The sequence below is a fragment of the Wasmannia auropunctata genome, unplaced genomic scaffold, assembly GCF_000956235.1.
Source record: "Wasmannia auropunctata unplaced genomic scaffold, wasmannia.A_1.0 LD336001.1, whole genome shotgun sequence".
Classification (NCBI taxonomy): domain Eukaryota; kingdom Metazoa; phylum Arthropoda; class Insecta; order Hymenoptera; family Formicidae; genus Wasmannia; species Wasmannia auropunctata.
The window spans coordinates 705,627-729,476 of NW_012026889.1; the positions used below are offsets into that span (position 1 = coordinate 705,627).

Here is a 23,850-nt window from a genome sequence, read left to right on the forward strand (position 1 = left end):
CGCACGTGGTTTACCTCCGCCCCGAGTCAGTGCCGAGAATAACCAATCTGACCGTTTGACATTTCGCTAATTTCGAATGCGACTCATCGAGGTTGAATTCCAGTATCGATTTGCTTAATAATAGGTGCCGTGACGTGCATTAATCACTCGAAATATTACCCCGCTTATAACGAACTTATCGCTATAATCCGTTTTAAACGCATATAATGCGCGCTAGTTGGGCACGATCATATTTATGACGCGTCCGTTTAAAACAGAGTGCCTATCGAGCATCATTAACTTTGAATAAGAATTTAGCACTTCGTAACTGTTAACGGCGGGACCGCCGTTAACAATTTCGCACCATTGTGACAGCGATGACTAATCTTTGTTGTGTATACAAACGCTAGCCGCCGATAAGCACTGCAGATATGTATAAGTTTCCGACGTCATTTCCTTCCCCCAGCAGCTCTATTCCGCAAGAACCGTAAGTTCTCGATCGTATAATACGTGTAATCGGTTTGCGAATCGCTTCTTCCGCCCTAATCTACGTTTCATTCTCATTACAGTGTCCAGAAAGTTATTTGTTCGCGTCAGGAATACACGGTTATTAGTGCGCTCGGCGGAATTAGTTAATATTAAAAATCCCAATCCATATTCGCGAAAATAGAAATTACAAAGCGCGATTCGTCCGCGCGTACTCGGCGCGCTTCCGTGCGAAGAAGAATCGTCGACTGATTTACACGTGAACGTAACAACGCCCGCGCCTCGGCGCTGCTTATCTGTCGCTTACATCGCGGTGTCTCGCTTCTTCGGGTCTCCCGCGAGTCTCTCGCGAGAAATCTTCCGCGAGAATTACAATTTTTAATCAGCTTCGATTACGGGGAAGTATAACCTACCCGCCGCCGAGGCGCGCGCGACGTCGCGTAACGACACTCCGAGGAGTATAAAAACGCCGCACTCCGCGATTCTCGGCGCGATGAAATAAATAAATGTCGCTTTCCATGCTCATTCGAGAAATGTCAAACGTTGCTTCAACCAGCATTCCCCGCGAGCGCGATCGACGGATACGGCCACAAAGTGCGTCGGAATAAGCGTGCGAACGGTTCGGCGTTGACAGCGGCTCTTCTGACTATATGCATTTTAAGAACGTGTTGCACGCCGCCTCCGCAGACGAGCAAAATGTATCGGCCGTATCATCGCGTCTGCAAATGTGCGCGCGAGCGACGTTGCGCTTTAGACCGGTACCGATACCATTTGAATGAAAATCGATACTCGCCCGCCTGAGATAAGTCCTTATTGAGACTCTGGCCGAGATACCAGAAGCCCGAGCGTGGAAAACCTATCCCCTCGACTTGGACTCGCGCGCGCTAGTAATAAAAAGCAACGAGATAACGCGCGCGTGCATTTTTGCCGCCGATCGGAAACCTCGCGTCTGAGAGATAACGCGATTCCGTGTAGGAATCGGCCGAATGCGCCATTTATCGAGGGCCATAATCTTCGCGGGTATTCGCGAATGAGAATACCTCACGTAGGATACCGGAAAGCTTATCCGAATACGAGAGACGGAACCGAGACAGAGGCGGCAGCTATACGATAGGGTTCTTCATCGCTGAGGTCGGCCTTAAGGTCGCGGGACCTCAACGTGGAGCTGACGTAGTCGAGTTCTCACGGTACGCGAGATGCCGCGGAACGCGAAGGAAGAAAGGTGGAACTAAAGAGGAATCGATTTATTATTAAAGAGAGAGGAAGTGAATAATTATCTTGCTTGAATTCTCCATAGATATCTAGAGATTCTTTAAAGAATAACGGTGATGCGGTGCATAAAAACAAAACGTCAATGAGTGTAACGAAATAAGCGTGTGAAACGGAAGTACGGAAATTTAAAATTTAAGTAACTGTGTGACAGTTGTAAAAATAATTGGAATAAATTATACAGATAAATCAAGTTGGTTCGGTAATTAAAAATTAAAAATTTAACGGATTCAGCGATAACTAAGGATAACATGGAAAAAATATAGAAGACGTAAAGATAATGAGAATTTCCTGTTTAAGGTGAGAGGACGATAATATGATTGCCCTATGAATAAAAGATGTATTGGCAAACAGATAGACAGGAGACACACCGTGATTGACGTGATGATTCTCAGCGTTATCGCCATAGGCGATATCCCATGATTGAGATACGTAAAGTGTATTTTTGAAAGTGTCGGCAAGGAAACCTTGTTTGACGAAGAAGATTGTTGAGCGAATAGGTCTTCAGAATCCTCCAAAAATGCGTAGGTCAAATGGAGCGTTATCAGATAACTCGCATCGATGTGATAACGCAAATCTTTCTGATACAGGATTTATGTGTGAGAAATTGTTTTTTCCTGGACGATAACGTCACGACGATAGCGATATTTACAACGTTCACGACTTAAGCAGGATAATATTTCTTCAAACTTCTCTACATTTACTTATCTCAGAGAAATAATCTTTATCTTGTTATATAAGTGATCATATTTTAAATTATTTATTTGCCGATTATCTCTTTTAACAAATTGTCACATTTCCTTATCGTGTTTTGCATCTAACTGAGAAATGTACAACAATTAGGATCTCTAGCAACGACGTATCTTTTCTTTTACACGATCTCACTAGTCACAAACGAGAAATAAATTGCATTGTACGGCGCTAACACTTCATAATCGCCGCAACGCTTGCGATAACGAGGGAGTTTATCGCCAGTCATCGACGCGTCGTGTCGGACACGATTCGAATATTCCGTGAAACGCGGCGTTCCGTGTCGGACGGAGGATCCTCGCATCCGTTTACTTGAGCAACGGTGCCCCCGCGGTCGCTCGCGATCGGTACAGACGATTAAACAGTGTGTACAGCTGCGAGTGTGGCGGACGCAAAAATTCGATAACTCGGCATCGTCTAGATAATGGCATACGCTTCGCACAGATCCGCACGATGGGGGGAGACTGCAATTCGCATTTAAGACAAGCACCGGAGAGCGCAGCATTTATGTATCGAGGCACCGCTAGTTTGCATCTGGCGCATCGGATCGACATACGTGAGAGGCTCGTGAATCCACGGGTAGAATCCGGGGAGGGGGGGCGCCTCGTTCCGATCGTTATCCCAGTAGTTGAATCGAATCAGAAACACGAGTTCACGACTGGCAGAAAAGGCAATAGACTAGATACGAAGTCACTTAGATTCGAAGACGCGATGAAGCGGGATGTTACAGAAGTAATAGATGAAGTAATGAAAAGTAATGAAAAGAAGTAATAAGAAAGGAGAATAAAAAATAGAACCTGCTCAATTTATCCAAGCCTTCTTTTATTATCTTTGAAAAAATGAAAATTGTTCAAGAGACTTCAGGGAATTTTCAGAATTTTTAATTGATGAATCGCGTATATTTAATAGCTGGCGAGCGCGAGAAGCTCCGACTGCGGCCCTGAACCTGATCTTCCTAGCGTTTTGTTCCTCGCCGATCGGGTCAGAACTTCCGCGTTCGCGAGAGCGTCTCACGATCGCGATCCGTCGATGAATCCTCGCGCGAGGACCCCACATGTGCTTCGCGCTCCAATCGAGATATCGTTTCTCCGCGCACCGCCGATCCTCCTGCAACGAGATCGCTAAAGAGAAGGCCATTAGTCGTTTCTCGTTAAGCCGGGGAGGCTCTCACATGAAAATCGTGATATCGCAGGTATACGGCGATCGCCGTTACTTTCTCACTTTTTTTCCCTTTTGTTTTTTCCGTACCTTGCTTCGCTGCTACCGGGTGTTTCGCAATCGCGCCCGCAACCGTAAAAGTCACTCAAGCAAGATGATCTCTTAACAAAATCGACAGCTGTGTCAGCAAAAGATCCGTTTTTAGGCGCAACCGAGGCAGCGCTAACGAGAGAGAGAACTCCAAAATTTAATCTGTTTACATGACAATAAAATTCGCGAAACACGTATCGAGATCCTATCTACATCATGTTTGTGCGACGCGACGGGTAATAAAAATGTTAAATCTTTGTCATCAAATATTCGTCTTGATTAAGTACAATTTAATATCCCGTGAGAGAGAAAGAAAGAGAAATCGAGAGAGAGAGAGAGAGAGAGAGAGAGAGAGAGAGAGAGAGAGAGAGAGACGCGCGTGTTAATTTACCTGGAACGAGCGAAATTTGTATCACTTTCCTCGAATGATTCATGCTACGTGTGTTGATTACTCCCTCTTTGTTTACAAGACTAAAGAAATCGTACGGCGCAAATAGCTCCGAAGTCTCTTGCATAGTAATTCGGAGCCGCTCGCTGCGCTCGGCCAATCGAGCGCGAGGAGAATAATCCGCAGAGGTTTTTAGCGGCGAAGGAGAAAGCGCACGGAAATTTTATCCAAACGAACGGCGTGTCGCGGGGGACAGGGTCGTTTGGCAAAAAGTCAAGTCGTCATGGCTTCGTGGCTCGGGCTATTTTTCCCTCGGACGGGGGAAAAGTGAGTCATTGACTCGTGCCGCGCGTATCTCGTTTATTTCGTCGCCGAGATCCTTCGAAGGGGGGAGCGATCGAAGGGTGGAAGGGGGCACACGCGAGGGTATTCGCCTTGGATAACGCTCGAGAAGCCCGTTACGTTCGGGATCGTTCCGTCCTCTTTATCGTTGTTATCTGACGGAATATTCGGAGATTCGCTCCCATCGACGGTACCTCTCGAGCGGAGAGACACTCGATAGGCTTTCGATGCGAACGAGAGTTTTGCCGGTCCGGAGGGAAAGAGAAAGAGAGAGAAAACGCGACGAATGGAGGAAAACTTAAAAAAAAAACCTCCCGACTTATTGGCCGGCGCGATCGGATCGATTCCCCGAACCGCTAATAACGCTTTCACGCTGACGAAATTGCAGGAAACCGACAATAGTACGTAATGTCTGAAATCATCTTGCCGCGAATGAAAAGAAAGAGAGAGAGAGAGAGGAAGAGAGACGTGTCGTCACAATTGTAACTCCTCGCATGAGAATGCGCTTTAGGTCTTCGTCCCGCGCGCGTATTATTATTGCACGCTTTTGCGTATTTCGTAAACGCGTGCGCGCGTATCCCTGCAGCTCGACGACGCCTGTCGACCGCGCGTCTTTTCCACGCCTCTGTACCTTTCGGTACTTCAGATAATTAGGCAGATGGCAACACGTATTAATTTACGCAATTGAAAGTTGTTTAAGGCATGACGCAATTTTGTCGAGAGATTGCTCGAGAGTTCTCGAGATACCGCGCGTGTATGCAGGTACAAGATACCTTCCGCGCGAGCGGCCAAGGAACTGGACTATCGCGCCGCAGTCGCAGGTTTGTTCGTCGTACGGTACGCTTCGCAAACGCGCCGGCATAACGACAACGACGACGACGTTTTATTTTCATTGTTATCTACGTGACAAATGTTTATCGGCAGATAAGCGCGAGACTTGAAATTTGTGCGCAGGGAAGAAAACAAAATAGTATTATCGCTTCCTGGAAGTGAATTCATTTAGCGATTGTATGCTCGCCAAGTGAGCTTGTATGTATGTGTCTCCTCGTGAAAGTTACTCCAAGTATATATTGATTATAGTAAATATTAATTCTGTATCTATAATCGAGAAAGTCGGTTAAACGAGGCCTCGATCGGTTGTAATAAATTATGCCAACAGGATTTATTAAAAATCTATTTTGTTTTACATCCGCGCGGGTATATAAAGAATACATTATCCCATATATCTTGTTTCAATTACAAAGTTAGAAAGTTGCAAAGAAAAAGCCTCTCCGCAAGAAGTTGCCACGAGGGAAGCTCAACAACGTCGTACAATTTTGGCCTCCCTACAGCCGGAGGAGATCTTGCGAGATTTCGTCAAGATATCTTGCTGGGAAGTCGTAATATCTCTGAGACATCCCGTGTAAGCACGGGCTATCTGGAGAATATCTTTAAGAATATTTTTATTTACATTAAAATGTAACTTCCGGTACTCTGCACACGTACTTTGCCGCTCAAAATATTCTCAGAATGTTGTGTACGGAAATGTGGTTTTCTTCTTTGTAACATATATATATATATATATATATATATATATATATATATATCCGCGCATTTACCAAGGCAGTCTTCTAAATATTTTAAACGTAATATATGTATATATATATTACGAAGATCACATTTCCGTACACAACATTCTGAGGATATTTTGAGCGGCAAAGTACACGTGTGCAGAGTACCGGAAGTTACTCCAAGTTTATATTGACATTTTAATGTAAATAAAAATATTATATATGTAAATAAAAAAAAATATATATATCCGCGCATTTACCAAGGCAGTCTTCTAAATATTTTAAACAAACTCCCTTCGAATAATACAGCGATAACACTTTAAAATTGAGATACATATGTAACATATGTATCTGGGACGTTCAAAATTTCAATTGCGTATAACGAAATCGTCATATAGACAATTACTTCTATTTAAATATTGATAGAAGACAATATCTAGGGCAATTAAGGGGAGTATAGATATAGAAGTTTGTATCTTGTTCTCCGTTGAGAACCGGAGCAATTTAACAAAGACGCGCAGTTGCGCCAAGTAATCTCCCCGTTTCTCGTAAGAGCGAGGTAATCGAGCGTGCTTAAAGCATGGCACGTGGGCCACAATCGCGTATAGGATCGAAGCGTGCGCTCGGGACCGTTAGATTTCATTTCACATGTCTCTTTTCGGTGCGTCGCATTCGGGAGAAAGTCTCGCGTTTCCTTTTTCTTTCTTTTCGAACACTCGTATTACCCGTCTCCTCTTTACAAGACGAAGGCGACGATAGAGGATTACGTGTAAAGCCGTCGCGGAAACGCGGTTACTTCATAAGTTGGCGCCTTCGTTTCCGCTTTTCAAGGCCGTCGATAGCCTCCTCCCGGATATTTTGATTCAGAACTGTCGAATTAATTAATATCGGTAGGGGAGATAAGAGATTGCAATATTACAGAGTGTGCATGTGCCTTCGCTTTTGCAACACGTGCGAGCGCGCGCGTGCGCGCGGGACGGCTACCGGTGAACCCGCAACGAGATAAGGTCGCCGCTATCGCAATAACGACGGTGTAACCGGAGGTGGCCCCGCCGCCGCGCCGTCGTCCAGGGAAAAGAACATCGTCGGCTTCCTTTCCGCATGGCCACGCAGCGCGCTCGTTGCCCCGCTCGGCGCTATACACCGCTCCGTCTCTGTAGCCGGGGCACTCGTCGAGATTTCGTAATTAAGCGCGTCTTAGGACGCGCGGTCACCGAGTACAGTCGCCGATTAGCGGATTAACAATTAACATCTGCACGCCGCGAAATTTACGACACTTATAAAACGTTTATTATCCCGTGCGATTTCACTTTGATACACCCAGTTGCGAGATGCTAAAATTATTATCGCGGAAAAAGAAATTACTGTTGCCACAACATAATAATTCTGATAATTTTCGCCCATCAATTTAAAAGGGTTATAGGAACTAAAATACTTTGGAAGTCATTTATATATAGTTAACTGAACTCTCAGCCTCAATATTGTGATGTGCAACTATAACATATATATCTCTCAATCATACTATTTGTTGTGCAGACCACATTAGAGACATAACAATAATGCTTTGGTTGAGGCAATCACATATATGAAGATATTCTAACCGAATGTTATTTTTCCTATAAGCACTAAAGTTGTGACAACCGTACTGATGAGCATATTAACAGATGTATGCCAACATCAATAAAACTTAAATTCACATGCATTTCTTTTTCAAACATAGAGAATATTGTTGTAACATCCATAGCAATTTTTTCCATGTATACCATTTGCTATTGCGAATTGATTCGGTGATAATTGTGCGAATCCTACCGACGCCCCGCTCCTCCCCCCGCGTGTATAAGTTGAGATAACTGTCAGTAGGAAACGATAGCCGTGATAAAGTCAATAGCTTTCGTGTCAATAAAATAAGGTATATACCGAGAAAGCATATTTGTGTTAGCCGAAACGCACATACGGAGTAATAAGTAACAGTTATGGGAAATATTGATGAAATAAATTTTTACACCTCACTGACGACTGTTTTGCAATTTCACGAGAAGGTCTAATTTAGATTTTCCGATAATTTTTTTTTCCTTAGTGCCGCGTGAACGGGTTTATGCGCGCACGTGCTGACTCGATCATCGATAATAGCGATCGATACGTGAATAGACGCACCGTGAAAGTAAAATCCCGTGGAGCAAATTGACGGGGGATAATGTTATTGCCGGCACGAGCAGGCGGATCTCTTCTTCGTCGTCCTCTTCTTCGGCGATGAATCAACCTTTAAAGAGCGCCGTAGACGCGACGCGATTTCGCAAAATGTGAAAACGACGCTCCTCCACAGTCCCCGCTCGCGCGCTCACTCGGCTTCGCTGCCTTTGAGCGCGCGCACGTTGACAGGCGCCTTTATTCAGGCGACTCCCAGACAATCAATATTTATCGTCGACGCTCAGGTAATGACAGCACCTCTGATTGTCTGATAAACGCGGTAGGAGGCGACTTTCTTACGGGAAATTTGATTATCTCACATTATTTCGTAAACCCGTGTCGAAATATCTTTATTGGAGAACATCACGCGAAAATTAAAACTATATTAAAATAAACTCCGTTTTCTTTCTTTCTTGAGAAAGAGAGAGAAAGAAATCGATACTGTTAAAAATACCGTTGTTGTAAAAATTAGGGATAAGAACTAAACAGATAAGAATAATCAAGGCATAAGGTCTCGTTATGTATATTTTATACTCTCTCGTGCTGTTTATATTTTTATGCTTTCAAGATACTTAAGAATGAAAAGCGATTGCGGCGTCTCGATAATTCTCCTAATAACTGTTACCGTGGCGCACGCGACGTGAAATGATATCGCTACTTTATTTGCCATGCGTAAGTTCGTCGACCGGACGCGCGGAAAACGTTTTTGCGCTTGCGCTTGCTATTATTGTAACGGTGTAGAAAATTAGTCACGATGCCACGGTCTTTGCAGAAGAAAACACTGTCAGGCACGCGCAACGTACGTACTACATTCGTAGTGCATGTGCCGAGGGCAGCCTTAGAATTCAAATTAGGATCGATTATGTGACGAGGTCTCTTCTTCAGCTTTAGATCATTAATACCGGATCAAGTGTGGATGGAACGGATGCGAAAAGTCGTTGGCGAACATTTGATTCCCTGTTATCAATCTGAGTATTCCCTTTCTCTCGTGGATGTTTCACGCGTCGGCATTAATTCTTCTTCGAACGTAAGGTGAAAAAATGTCCTGTCAACCCAAGTGTTGTAAGGACCCGTGTCACCTATTCATTAGGTACGTAACGGGAGGACGTCTGACAGAGAAGTTGACAGAGGCGTTCCTACATTGATCGAATTATAATATATCATTAATTTCCCGTATTTATTTCGATACTGAAGGAGGCCAAAATGACCAAAACATGAATGACAAATCCGTCACAACGACGGTTGTCAAAGATTCTTCACGATAATGTCTCGCTGTGAAGCCGAAGGCTCATACAATACAATGTCATTTAAGTCGAATTTTAAGAAATTACTTCCATTGATTTAGTTTCGCGATAAAATTTTCAGAGCATATTTGTCTTAAAAGAAACGAAGTATGTGTATGTTCTAGAGTGTTCTAATCAGAAAATTGGCTAACTGGTTCGCAATGCTAAGCTCTCGGCGCTTACGATCTTAAAAATACTTCGAACAAGGAAGAGGGAGGGGGGGGGAAGGCAATTGGATAGGAAGAATTACATTGTACGCGATGTTGCGTGACCAGATCCTCAAAGACGAGATAACACTGAACGCCGCGGTCTTCGCCGCAGCGATCGGTTCGTTCTTATTTACACTGGCCGGGCAGATGATTAGGGTGGTGGAGTTACGGTAGTAATACGCACGAATCGCCAAGTGGAACATTCCCAGATCGGTTCCCAGAACGGCGCCGTTTAACACGATTATACACGCCTACCCGGTACGTACAACTCGCAATCGTAATCCCGGTCGTTACTCGCGAGACATTCCGCATATGTCGAGGAATCCCACGTTTCTCGGATCACGCTAATCTTATCGCGCGAGACGGGGTAAACAGAAACTGTATACATTCCCGTTCGTAAAGCCTCGTCTATTAGATATTTTATATTGGGCGTTGATTATATATATTGAACTACTAGAAAATAGGACGAAGCTATATCGCTACGCTTCTGGCGAGTGTCTGAAAATAAAAAGTTTCGGTGGTAATTTTAACGTTTGATATTGTGTTTCGAGTTCTTTTCACCTGTCAACTAATTACAAATTTATTGTAAGACATAGGAGATATTGGTTAATGATCGAAATTGCAATAAGTCTCGTACACACTTGGCTGATTTATAGGGAGCCTCAAGAACTCGTAAAAGTGTGAAATATCCGGGCTCCGAAAAGTCTCGATTCGATAAGCTGTCTGGTAAAGTCGTCTGACGACACGGCGATACCGGTCTCGCTCGAGATTCCTTCGCAAAACGGACAAGTTCGCGCTAATTGGTGTGAAAGTCGTCGCCCGTTAACGTTGCGCTCTCACTCGGCTCGAAGGGAATGAAGAAGAATATTTATTCACTTTAGCATATTACAGCCAAAAAGGGGACTTGGTTTACAAAAAATTCTTACCATTCATCCATCATACTTTGTACCTATCTCTCTATACTTTCCTATGTGCTTATCGCTACACGAAGAGAATTTCCTTTTAAAATTTACCCTGAAAATCATGTTAATCGTGGGACAACATAGTATTTCGGCAAATTTTACTGTACACTACAATCAATTTGTTGTAGTGTATACTAAAAAAAAAATATAGTGAAAATCACATTAAATTCGTCGAAATACTATCTTATTCTACGATTAACATGATTTTCAGGGTAAATTTTAAAATAAAATTCTCTCCGTGTACATATTACCTATCACAGATTGATCTATCACCGCTCGTCGTTTAGAGCTCACAGCCTTCTCAATTTTGTTTATAGTCTACATTTACCCTCGAAGGGAATGCAAAATCTTATTAAAATTAAGAGCTAAAGTACCGCGTGCGCGCGCGATAAGTGCAGGAGGAAATAAAGGAAGCGAGGCGCCGCGTGCCGTGCGAAGAAAGCGGAAGGTCGTCGGAGGTGTGGAAATACGATGGCGCGATGCGCGCGCGTTTCGACGTTCTAAATCACAATGTTCTATCATGGGCGCTCGCGCGGGGCTGGGGACTCGACCGGTCGGACCGAGGGCTTTAAGTTCAGAGGTTATCTTATGTCATGGGAATGTTCGACGAGGCGTGTGTATGGTGTGGTATCGATGCTCACGACGTGTCCGTATACGCGCCTATGTGTGCGCGTACGCACGCGTGTAACTTGACACGACATTGTTTAGAAGTGAAGATCACGTGTTCTGTAACATTTTTCATTTGTGACGACATTAACGCGCGATCGTATATAATTTTTCTTAATTTCGAAAGCGAGGGAACGGACGTGTTATTAAGGACAGTGAAAGGTATATCGAATCGGGTATCAATTCTAGGATGTTATTTTTTGCTCCGGGATAATGACACGTCTCTGATAACGCGGCAAATTAATTAATCCATTCCGAATAAATTTTCGGGTAGCTCTGCCAGTGTGTTTGTGTCATTTACAATTTAATTGCGCGACGTATCATACGCAATTACAGCTGTGTGTTTACACGCTGTATTCTACAATTTCATCTGAATTAATTAATTAATTTTCAGTAAATTTTTGCCTCCAATTGCTTTTACTACTGCATAAGTTACGCACAGTTACATATAGTCGGTGTTACACGTTACTTTATTTTGCGAATTTAAAAACCTTGAATAAATTAGTATTATAGGAATTTCATTGCATAATATAATCTCGATGATTTTGCACGTTTAACTAAAAGATTTAAAAATAAATTGAGAAACAAACCATTATCCTAATGTGATTAATATAATGTTAATCAGACGCAAGAAAAATAGAGTAACTCTATTTTAATTGTCAATTTTATGTCTTACCATAATATTATCTCAAAAATTTTAAGTATCTTACATGGATAGTACTTTTTAACGTCCTATCGCAATCAGCTTTTTCCCCACCTTATTGACTAAATAACATTAATATTGAAACAATAACAACTATTTTTGCTAACGGTGCATTCTCTATTTCTGTTCCAGGATTCATAAACTGCAACACCGCCAACACGTTGCAGTCGCTGGCGCAGCTACATGGTGAGTGAAAACTAGTTGTTAATCCCTCTTTCCTCTTTCCCTGTATCCCCCTCGCGCCTCCCACCCGCACGCGGGTATACGTACGTCCCGCGTTACGTTTATTGCCAGAAGACGATCACCGGAGGGAGGAGAGCCGCGTGCGGTCCCGCGGATTTAATTAAAATTTATAGTTACGTAATATCCCTCCAGCGCAAGAGAGGTATGCGCGCCTACCTTCCTGCCGCGGCGGCAATCGGGGAAACGCGCGCGGCCCTCCTCCGCGCGACGTTCACTTCCTCTTTCTTCATCGTAATCACCACCGGGGAAGGAACTGGCCCCGCAACCTGTACTTTGCTCCCGTATAGCCGAGTCGAGAGCCGCGCGGCAAAAATTCTGTTTTTGATTTAGCGCGAGCGCCGCGCCGCGCGCCGCCGCCCGTCGTCGCGGCTTTTTGCCCTCTCGCGCGAACGCTTAACAGGTTCACTCGCGAGGCGCGAGCGCGAGCACGAGCTGCGGATTCCGTGCTTGTAAATCGTTGGTATATCGGTGCCCGTAAATCGTTATGTAAAACGCTAACCCGTCTGCCTCTCTCGTTCTCGCACGGCCGCGAAAATATGCGGACTCGTTCGAGCTCGTTAACATTTTTAGCGCCACACTGTTTCAGCGCAGCGCTCCTTGCAGCAATTTTACGAACGTTTCGCGAAGATATCGGAGCGCGATACGCGCGGTCAAAGAGTCGTCTTACCCTTTTTCGAGGCGTGTATTGGTATCACGGCCGACGGATCGCCTTATTTTGCCCCGCGATATCCCGTGGACGATGGGTCTCGCCAAGGAAACGCGCAAAACGAATTTTCTTAAGCGGAATTGTATTGCTTCCAGGAAGGAGGGTTGATAAATGCATCAAGGCACACTTTAATTAAATCTCTGTACATGTGCGGCGCGCGTCCGTGTTCGCCGTTCGTTCGTGTCGTTGATCCTCAGTCCCGCGCGCGCGCCAGGGTTTCGATCGTAAAGATGTCCCGGTGTAATTTCTCCTCGTGGTATTCGTCATCAACACCACAAAGGTTTACCGGGAATGCATGGCCGCGCGCGCGCGAGTGCGAGAGAGACAGATTTATTTTCGTAACGTCGCGAGAATCCAAAAGTAAATTGCCACGCTTCTCTCACGGGGCGTTTCGGATTTCATTCTCCGGGCATGTCTAAAAGGATATCCCCACGTGCCAGTCTCGGATCCGCGTAAAACTTGTCGTGAGTGCATAAAGCGGTCGCAGAATGCGACACTTATCTTCTCACTGGTCGAGATTGGGGCTTTTTATGTTTTCATGGTGTGGACTCGCGTAAGAGCGCTATCACAATTTAAGAACGTTAAGCCAAAAATATTATTATTGCCGTTGCAACATATAAACGTGAGAGTTTTTAAATTTGGCAAATATATATGTATAATATTTCAAAGAGAAAAATATATTTAAAAGCTCTTTAGCGATACATCTCATTACACATAGTAATTAAGTGCTATAACATTTTTATAACATTTTGAATGTTTTTACATATATTATTTAGAGAATTATATAAATAGTATATATTTTTAGCTACGGTCTGTAAAAATTTATTTAATAGCTATACAAAGCTATACGAAGGCATTTATGTCCTTTTTATAGCTCATTAACGATACATCGACATGCGCAATAATATGTATCCGGGAAATCTCGTCTCCTAAGGTCGAAATTAATCGACTGCTGCTTTAACGGACGTGGTTATTATACGCCGGCATTAACGAACGGAAAGAAGCAAACATGCTTCCTCGGTATCTCGGTCAGAGACTTTTCACCCGGAATAATCATGGGACAAGCGCGAATAGGCTAATTAACTCTATCATGCATTTTGAGAGCCGAAATGAGACCCCGCATTTGCACACACGCAACGTGCGTGTAACACATACATATTTATCGGCATCGGCTGAATGAAATTCGAATTATGTTTCGTATCGAATATTCCCACAGACAGAAAGAGAGAAAGGGAGAGAGAGAGAGAGAATGCATTTAAATATCTTATTATTATACTACGTGACAATTTATATATACAATAATTGATAATTATTGCTCGGAACTTCTTTTAAAACGTATTAGGAATTTCAGAACTTTAGGCAAGAGAGAGAGAGAGAGAGAGAGAGAGAACTATAACTCCCTTAATTATATCAAACTTCTATAAAACTAATAATTTCATAGAAGTATATAACAGGGTGCGCAAATTAATTGAAGTCGAATTATCGAGTTTACTTGAGATATGAGTTTATCTTGAAGAAGCTCATAATCCTTGTTTTTAATTCGTTTGCGACTCTCTTTGCTCTTGCCTTTTAAATGAGACAAAAATTGAATGTGTCATCGCGTCTCGTCGCGGATATATAATTAATGGAGCTGCGAATCTCTTAAAAATTTACTTTGAAGCGCTTTTAACTTTATAAGTTCGTCGAGTATGCGGCGTTTCGTTACACATTAAAGTAGACTTCGATTTTCGGTCCCAATGGGGCCGGAAATGTCTTAGTTACCTGGGTTACTAATTGTCTGCCGTCCCGACTGCGCATCATGAAAATTCGATGGAGCTAAATATCCCCCTCTAATTTATCTATAAGATGGTGTGCTTCGGGATCGCAGTTGTGACCATATTGGGCTTTTCTCTTTAATACTTCATAAATTTTTATCGCCGACATCATTGCAGCTGCGTGTCGGGATATTCGTGTCCTAATACATAATGAAGCGTATTCGATACTCCTTATGGGTGCAGAATAAAATTAAGAATGCATTTGTGAATTTATTTAAGAAATATTTATTCGCTTTTAGCCACACGACTCTTCGAAGTACCTTTCCGGAAAAAAAAAGATTGCGAATGAGTTTTTTATTAAAAAAAAATAAGTTTATTTGAACATCTAACTTTATTAAGCCGCTCTATCTTTGCATTGCACACATTATTAGGCTATCGATGGCGCCGTATCGATAAACTTTTTTTTGTCTTGTCTCGCAGAGATAACTGATCCGCATAATCAATTGGGTTTACCGTACCCACACGAATTCACTGATATATTCCCCCCCCCCCCCCACACACCACACATACGCACATATACACGTTTTTGCGAGCAATAGATGTTTGAGAAAAAATAGAAGCAAGACGTAAATATTCACGGAAAGAACAATTTTACTGAATCCAGATCTGAAAATAATTTTTGTTCAATATTCAAAATAATTTTGTGCGAAAGTCAAAGATTGCTAGAATACTAAAATATTTTATAGCAATGCTTATCAATTTTAACATTACAACAAATTATTTTGATAATTCAACAAAAAATTATTTTCAGACCTGTTTGTGGCAAAATTTTGAGATCTTTCAACAAAATCGTTCCTTCCGTGAATTGATTTAAAAATAATAAGAGTAAGAATTGGATACGTATATCCTCTTGACGGACTGATTAGACGGAGCAGGACAGCGAAAGCTTATTTTTTATGTATATCCCCTAATTAAAAAGAAATCTTTCGCTTTGTCATGCCGCACCGCGTGATATCCGTCCCGCGGGCAAAACCTGCTGACTGTCGTAACTACACCGACCTCTTATCTTAATACCTCGACGCCGGTTAATACAGGCCGGATAAATACGTGTGCACGTGTCTACGTTACGCCTGTGTGTATGAGTATTCCGTAGGCCGCGCGACGTAACATGTTTATTATACGTATATGAAAAGTCACGTACTACGTACCGCGCGCATACATAATACAGTTACGGACGCGCGTGTGCACGTAGGCCGACGATGTTGATGTGTAGAACCTGCACAGTCGACCGCATTACCATACATATTGATCCATCCTAGAAATCGCCTTCCCGCCCCGCCCCGCCGGACGTTGGCCCCGGCGCGCTTTTCGACAATGTTCGTATCCCCGGTTACGCTCTTTTTTTTTCTTCCACGGTCTACGAGTCCACGGTCTCCGCTCTCCTGTGTGTCGCGTTTTTTCGACACCCGGTGCGCGGTGTCGAAACAATATTCCCGCACACACGCATTTCTCCATCCTTATATTCGCCAATGTGCGTTTCCGCGATACCCGTATACGCGTTAAAAAAAAAGAAAAAAAATTCGAATACCGTTAAAAGGCTCCCCACAGTGCTCGGGCGCGGAACAATCGAAGATCGTCGTGGCAACACATGCAGCACACTTTCGTCCTGGATTGACGCTACGCCGCTGGATTACGTCCGCTACACACGCGACTCGGCGCGACGTTATCGTTTTACCGTATCCGGAGAGCACGCTCTTGCAAAAAAGAAGTCCATTATTTTCTACACGCGGCGTAACGCGCGCGTGGAATATAAAAGGAGACACAGGTGCAACGACGAAAGGAAAACATATACCTGCTCGTGCTTAATTCGTCGCACGTAACTCGCGATTTATATTTAACAAGACCGGATCGGAGAGAGGTCTTGCTATCATATATCAATTGCATCCTCTCTTTCTCTCTCTCTCTTTCTCTCTCGCGCGCGCGATGCGCGTGCTTTCCGGGAACGGGGAGTCTCGAGACGGAGGCGTTATATTGCGCGCGTGTAATAAAAACGCACGCGGTATATCGAGTGTTCGAAAGAAAATGTTAAAATCACCGTGGCACGCGGCGGAATCTTCCTTCTCCGTAATAGGCGTACACGTCCGGCTAAAAGAATTTTGCTGATGACGTCTGATGACATCGCGTTTCGCAGGTGCAGCGCGAATTCCTGCCGCCGCAGATAGTTGCGTAATTCGTGATCCGTATCCGGTTTTAACGAGAACCTATACCTTGCGTCCCTCGCACTCAAGTGTACGAGCTTAATTAAATTACTTTTTTACAAGCGAAGAGACGGGTGCGCGGGGGATGGGGGAGGGAAAACGGCTTATTAAAAATCATGGCGAATATATATTTACGACACACGTGAGGAGAGAGAACGTCGGTAAGATCTATATTTATGCGCAAACGTGATTAGCGTTCGGAAAATCCGATTAACGCCGCGATACTGGGAATACTTTCTGATGCAATTTCTGCTAATAATAAAAGCGGTTGTAAGCTCTGCAACGAGATACGGAAACGTTCGATTACTACTCCTATTACTTTCTGTTAATCGGACTTTACACTGGCATACATGAAATTCAATCCAGGCATATATACGTATTCAAATATCAAAATGCGTGCCGATAAATAAATATTTCATATTTGCTTTCTCAAATTTCTTGTACAAACCTGTAAAGATTCACGTAATTGATTTTAAATTATCTTTAAACGTCGAAGATAATATATACCGGTTTCAGTAAACCGAGAAGCCGTTTTTTCCTTCATTGTAGCGTCGGAAGATACCGACGCTGTCATTTGCTTTCGCGTTCCTTGGAGAGCACTCGCTCTCGAGAATTTTCTATCGAACATGCTCCCGACGGTGTCGTTCCTCTTGCCGGAGGAACGAACTAGCGGTCTGAAATTACACGGGCACGCACGGGGAACCGCACGCGTGACAGACATGCCCGAGGTCCCCCGGTGATGGGACGACGATTGTTCGTAGGTACAGCGCGAGGCTTCCTACAACGTGAAATGCAGCCGCGCATATACGGAATATTTCGCAATTAATACGACAGAGGCGAGTTTTCGGTCGGTTTGACCTGCACCTACGTTGGAATACGCGCCATTTCCATTCGTAGCCCAATGATTGAGTAACACGCAGCTAAAAGGAAGTACGAGGTATTTGGTATACATACGTGTCTTGTATTTTATTGTCGAAAAATATTTTTTTAATTTATTTATTATATCGATGTCGAAGCTTTCTCCTTTCTCCTTTTTCGTATCCGACATTCAGCCGCTTCACGTATGGCAGCTTCGCGCTTTCAAAGAATCGACACGGATTTCAAAAGAATGGTCGTTAGGTTCTCCACAATAGTAACCGTGAGTAATTAACTTCCTGGCCGGATTCAACGTTGCCTTCGTTGAACACGGAGCGACGTGCAAGCATTGTGCAAGAATGTGCCTTGAACTGAACACGAGCGGAACAGTTTTGTAGAAAACTGTAAAATCTGAAATTAGAGATTAATCATAAATTACAACAATCCTCCAATAACTGACAATTAACGGCCTATAACTATATAATTCTAGGAGAGCAAAAAAAATTGTAATCAGTGCTATTTTCGTTATCAATTACGAAAAGTGCACTAGATATAGAGTTGCGTATATTTATATTTAATCATTACATTTTTATCGTAGTAAAACTTCTGTTATTATTACAAATTCTCGTCATCTATTGAAATCGAGTGTCTTTGCAGTAGATTTTCATTCTAACATTCTAACGGACAGAAATACATCTGAATTTAATTAAAATTGGCGTAAAAATCACGTTCGATTAAGCATCAATTCTTATAAATAGGAGAAGCCTTTTGTATACAGTTATATTTTTGCCTCGTCTCATATCTATTCTCGTCAAGCACGCCGGTCCTGTTAGACTCACAAGCCGTTGTGAAAAATTACAATTGCCCGAAGCCGTGCGCCTCCTCGGGGAGACTTTTACGATTCGCAGGAGTTGTCCCCGGGGTGGGGGGGGTTTGCGAGTCCCTCGCCGAGAGACGGTTCGCGAGTGTTTTCGCAACGACTGCATAATTACCGGTGGAATGTTACGCGTCCGTCCGATCGCCGTGCGGGTAATCGGTGCGAACGAGGTAACGCATACCCGCTAACGATCCACAGGCAGAGCCTTTGACCTTTACCGAGGCGTAAACTCGTAAATCACGTTATGCGAACTGCGAGCGAAATCACGCCTACGTGTCCGCGTGGGGGTGGGTTGTCAAAGTTACCGGGAGGATTAAGCGGTACCCCTGATGGCGTCCGTCCCGATTATGACGTTCGCATCGCGCGCGCGCGGCGGCGAGAAACATTTTATCCGTTATGACACGAGAGAGGTTCTTTTTACTATCTCGCGCGTTCATCAGAGCCGTGAGGCCGGTACGTTGCGGTTATTATCTTTGCGCGCTCGTTATTCGAAAGAGGGAAACGGACGGACGAAGTAGGTATGCGATTTGTAATTGCGATACTTGCAACGTCTCGGGATTGTCGGCTGTCCAATTTCACGCCGCTCCGCCGAGTGGACCAATTCGTTGCTTAACTCGTGCAGCGCGTATAATACACGACCAGCGTAATTCGCGACAGTTCGCAAAGCGCAACGGTGTGCTGCGCATTTCCATTATTCTTAACGTTCTTCGTATAACATAATTTTATTCCCTCGAAATATTTTAAGAAGGCGCAATTCTTGGATTGTATAGATATATATATGTCGTCAATGTTTAATGGATAAATTCCCATCATGAGGCTCCCCGTTGAAATAGGAAAAGAAGTCACGTGTCGCCTCTCGGGTCGCTGCCCTCCCGTCCCATTTTCGACCCGAAAATACGAGGAGGATGCGCCGAATTGGCCTCTTACCTTGTATCCGGCCGGGCTTGCGGTCTCTTTGGCGTCGCGAGGAGGGAAAGTCGATAGGTATGCATAGGGCATGAGCGCCGCGGCTCACTAATCCGTTGCCGGCGCTCACCGGGCTGTGGACGACGACGTTGCATATTCAGCGGATGCAGATTCCGGAGACGCGCGCGCGGACCGCAGCCGGTGAAACAATACATTAATTAGCCGGACCTTTTGCAGAGCGAAGGGCTCTCTCGCGACCGCGCGGCGACCAGAGAAGCCTTGCGGACCCCTGCGGGAGCAGTTCCCTCCGCTCGGTTTTAGGCGGGCAACTCATATAACTTCCTCCTACGTAACCCGGCGGCGGCGCGGGCGTCCTCGGTACGGCCATAAATCCGGGGGACGTTCAATATTTATGGGGGGGCCGCGCGCGCGGTGGCTCGGTTACTTTAATCTCTACTAGCCAAGCAGAATACCACCCCACGACGAACGACTGCATCTGGATGCCCTCAGATATATGCTGGTCTCGCGATATGAATCTACGTGGCAGCTGGCTTTAAGGTTTCGAGACCGCGAGAGTCTGCTGCACCGCCGCCGCCGCCGCCGCGCCGCGCGAGTGCCATAAAGTCTTAGAAACCGAGAAAGATCGGGGAAACACTCCGACACGCGTGCAATTAATACCTGACCTTGAACGTTTTTTTTTCAAATATTTTTATTTGTTCAACAAGTTAATACTTGCGCATTTAAATTATACAGTTGATTTATATATATAGGAAGTGGATAAGAAAAGGATTTAAAAGATTGGAATTTACGAATAAATTAGCAAACATTGATATGTATCTTAAGCGAAATTCATATCGAATTTATGTCAACAATAACGATCTTGTTATTTCTAACTAAGATTATTTAGCAATCATCAATAATGACGCCTAATGGCGTCTCGTGAGGACGTTCCACGCGGCGTGACGTAACACTCCGCAAGTCGTCGTAGTCGTCGTTTCGAAAAAAAAAGAAGAAGAAGAAGAAGAAACGTGCTGTCCGCGCTGGTTTGTACTCGCGTATCGCGTCGCAACGAGTTTGTTGCAAGAGTGCGCAGAAAGGTACACCGTAGCCGGCGCGCGCGACGCGGCGATTCGAGATGCGTCCGCGCGATATGTTTCTCCAGTTCCAGTTATACTCGCTCGGAAAATCCGCGCACGAATCGAGATTCACGACTGACGCGCGCCTTTACCTTAATATTGTTCCTTTCGGCGTGTCACCGAATGTCACGGTTATTTATGATCGCAACACACACGCACACACACACACACACACACACACACACACACACACACACACACACACATACACGCACACTCGACATGTCACCCGAGCACAAAAGTCGCGTCGCCACGTTCGATATGCACCGCGCGTTCGCGCGCTCGATTTCTACTCTCCATAAATCGCGCGAGTGCAACTCGCTCGCCGCTCTTATTACGGGAGATCGGCGAGTTGCGCACGAGTAACGCTTCATTATTCCGAATGGAAGTAATGAGAGTCTAACTGCGACGGTAAATTACAGTATTTCATCGGCTCGATTAGAGCCCGAAGATCGCCAAGCAAGAAACGCGCGGTACCAACTTCGTTATCTCGCGTAACAGCGAGATACGCTTTCAGCCGCGGAGGTGCTGATTAACATGGCGGATATTTAATTAAATCGGGAGAACCATCGCTCGGCGTCTATATTTCCCCTCGTCGTGGATTATTATTTATTTCACATTTACCCTGTAGTTAGCGGCGAGACGCTACTGTGTCTCTTGATTATTTTACGCTAAACATCGACTCATCTATATTATTTAACCCTCGCGGATTAGACGTTACTCGGTCAGTAACGTCATAATAATAATAACGCTCTTATATTGGTCCCATCAAGTAATAGGAACTTTCGTGCCCGTTAATGGGATACTTTCATAAGTATCACACACAGATGCCTGATACGGTCTGAGCGTCAAGCAAACAGCTCAAGACGTGTCCGCTTCCGAGTGAATTTCACGCTTATTAGTGTCGCCTCCGATCGATCGATCCGGCGAGGATTTTACGACTCCGATTAAGCCCGATGGGCGCCATTGCGCAACCCGGCGAAGTCAAGGTACGGGGATTCCCCTTGTCCCACATTCCTCGCATCCTTGACGAAGTTTCTCGCAACCGCTGTCATTTCCTTACACAATAGATATTTATCTATTTATCTGAATTCAGCGCCTGAACGCCAGGCCATGAAAATGCTGTCGCAACGAATGATTCATTCGCACGGCTGTCTCGTTACGGGGTCTGTCCACTCAATGCCGTGGACTTTTTATTAATTTTTACTGACGATTTAAATGGAAAATTACTTAAATTTACTTTGTCTTGTTTGTATGTCTATACGGAGGAGGAGAAGGAGGAGGAGGTGTTTAACTATATCTTACTATTTTTATGTAAGTCACATGTAACAAATATTTGTTCATAATACTTTCATTTGCAATAATTTAATAAACATGATGACATCTTGGGCGATATTTCCATCGCGCTCGGAGAATCGATCACGGTTCGAAATGCATCAGTATTATTTGATGTTAAACTGCAATTACGTATCGAAGCGAAACTCACGCCAGTCTGAGCGCTATTTACTGACAGCTCTAGAAATCGGGTACCGAAAACGCGAACGCTGCGGTGTGTCGCGTGAATGGCACGATATTTCGTGCCGCGGTTATTGTGGCCGAGTATATAGTCGGGCGATATACATACCTGTAGTAGATTCAATACGGCCTTCTCCCCCTCCCCTCCCCAGATCAACTGTTCCGGATTTAACTCTTCTGATAGACGAAACGTGAATGCCGTACGTCATGCGTGCCTAAGTTGAAGGAGGTACGGCCAGGTAGCGAACGCGATTTTACCCACGAGCGGAAATTGCTAAGTATAACGTGAGTTAATTGATCTCGGGATCGCAGAATGACGTCTTCATGTATAACAGGAAGATTTTTCCGTTTTATCAAACACGATTGTCTAAGAAAAGGAACCTCTTAGAAGATAAAATTAAATATTTTTTTATTCCATTATGAATATAATTAAATATCATCACTCAATTTATTATCTATGAATAAAATTGAAGATCAAGAAGCAGATTTTATTTATGCCGTTACATAATTCACTCGCGATCGATATTCCGTCAGTTGTCACGTAATATAATAATTATATTAACTGCAGGAAATGATGTAAATAGATGTTGGAATATAAATGAAGACTTTTTTTCTGACAATGAGATGTAGATAAAAACTAGTCTTACGAAGGAATTAAATTGTATCTATACGAAGTGGATATAATTTAATTACATTACTCTTTCCTTCTTTCTTTCTTTAGGACGCGCGATTAACCCGCTTCCCGATAACGGACGATAAAAGCGGACCTTTAGCCAATTAAAATCGATGATTGTACCCGACATTATCATACCGCGATGCAATTAAAGCCAATTACCCGCGTGTCCCATTCGTGTCGCCGATCACGTGACACAATTTGCATCGTGAACTACTTTTACCGTATCGAGAGAATAGGCGCCTATCTTGGTGTGACGCGTGTGCCGTAATGCGCCTCGGGCACATATACGTGTACGTATGTGTGTGTGTGTGTGTGTGTGTGTGTGTGTGTGTGTGTGTGTGTGTGTGTGTGCTGCACGAAGAACAGATGCATAGGATCTGCTTCTGGGTTGTGTCTCGGTTTCTCTCTTCTCTCCTGTATACGACCGAAGAATGGTCCCCCGATATGATACCATCGACCTTGATAACACTTGTGAAGCAAGTCGTGTCTCCAAGACCAGGCCTCTACGAGCGCGACGAGTTTTCCTCGACGGATAGAACAATGTCAGAGGCACGAAAGAAATCTCCGCCGCTCAGTAAAATGTAATTAAGGACTGAAAACGATGTAATCTTATATTGTTAGTTAGGTTCCAAGTTATGCTCGGTAGACGCGCGAGAACTAATTGCGTTTTTATTTCTGATTAGGAAAACGCACCGATGTATCGCGCGCGAGATACATTTTTCTAAAGTAATCTATGAAGATCCTCGTGATCCTATACAGATGTTCCAGCTTCTGAATTGATATTTACGGTATTGTGTTGCGATGGCATATGTAACAACATAGAGTGACGTATGGAGTTTCTCGCGTATGCGAGAGGTATTACGGGTTTAGCATATGGATAAATATACTATGCATATATACGA

At 44.0% G+C, this 23,850-nt stretch overlaps 1 protein-coding gene across 1 annotated transcript in view; it reads left to right on the top strand.

The window, feature by feature from the left end:
- The window catches only part of LOC105453239 (cytoplasmic polyadenylation element-binding protein 2), a 128,074-nt gene that overhangs the window by 71,834 nt on the left and 32,390 nt on the right, over nt 1-23,850 (top strand). Inside the window, exon 3 of the mRNA XM_011695022.1 lies at nt 12,155-12,208. Coding sequence (XP_011693324.1) covers nt 12,155-12,208 — 54 coding nt within the window. The remainder of the gene's footprint in view (nt 1-12,154; nt 12,209-23,850) is intronic.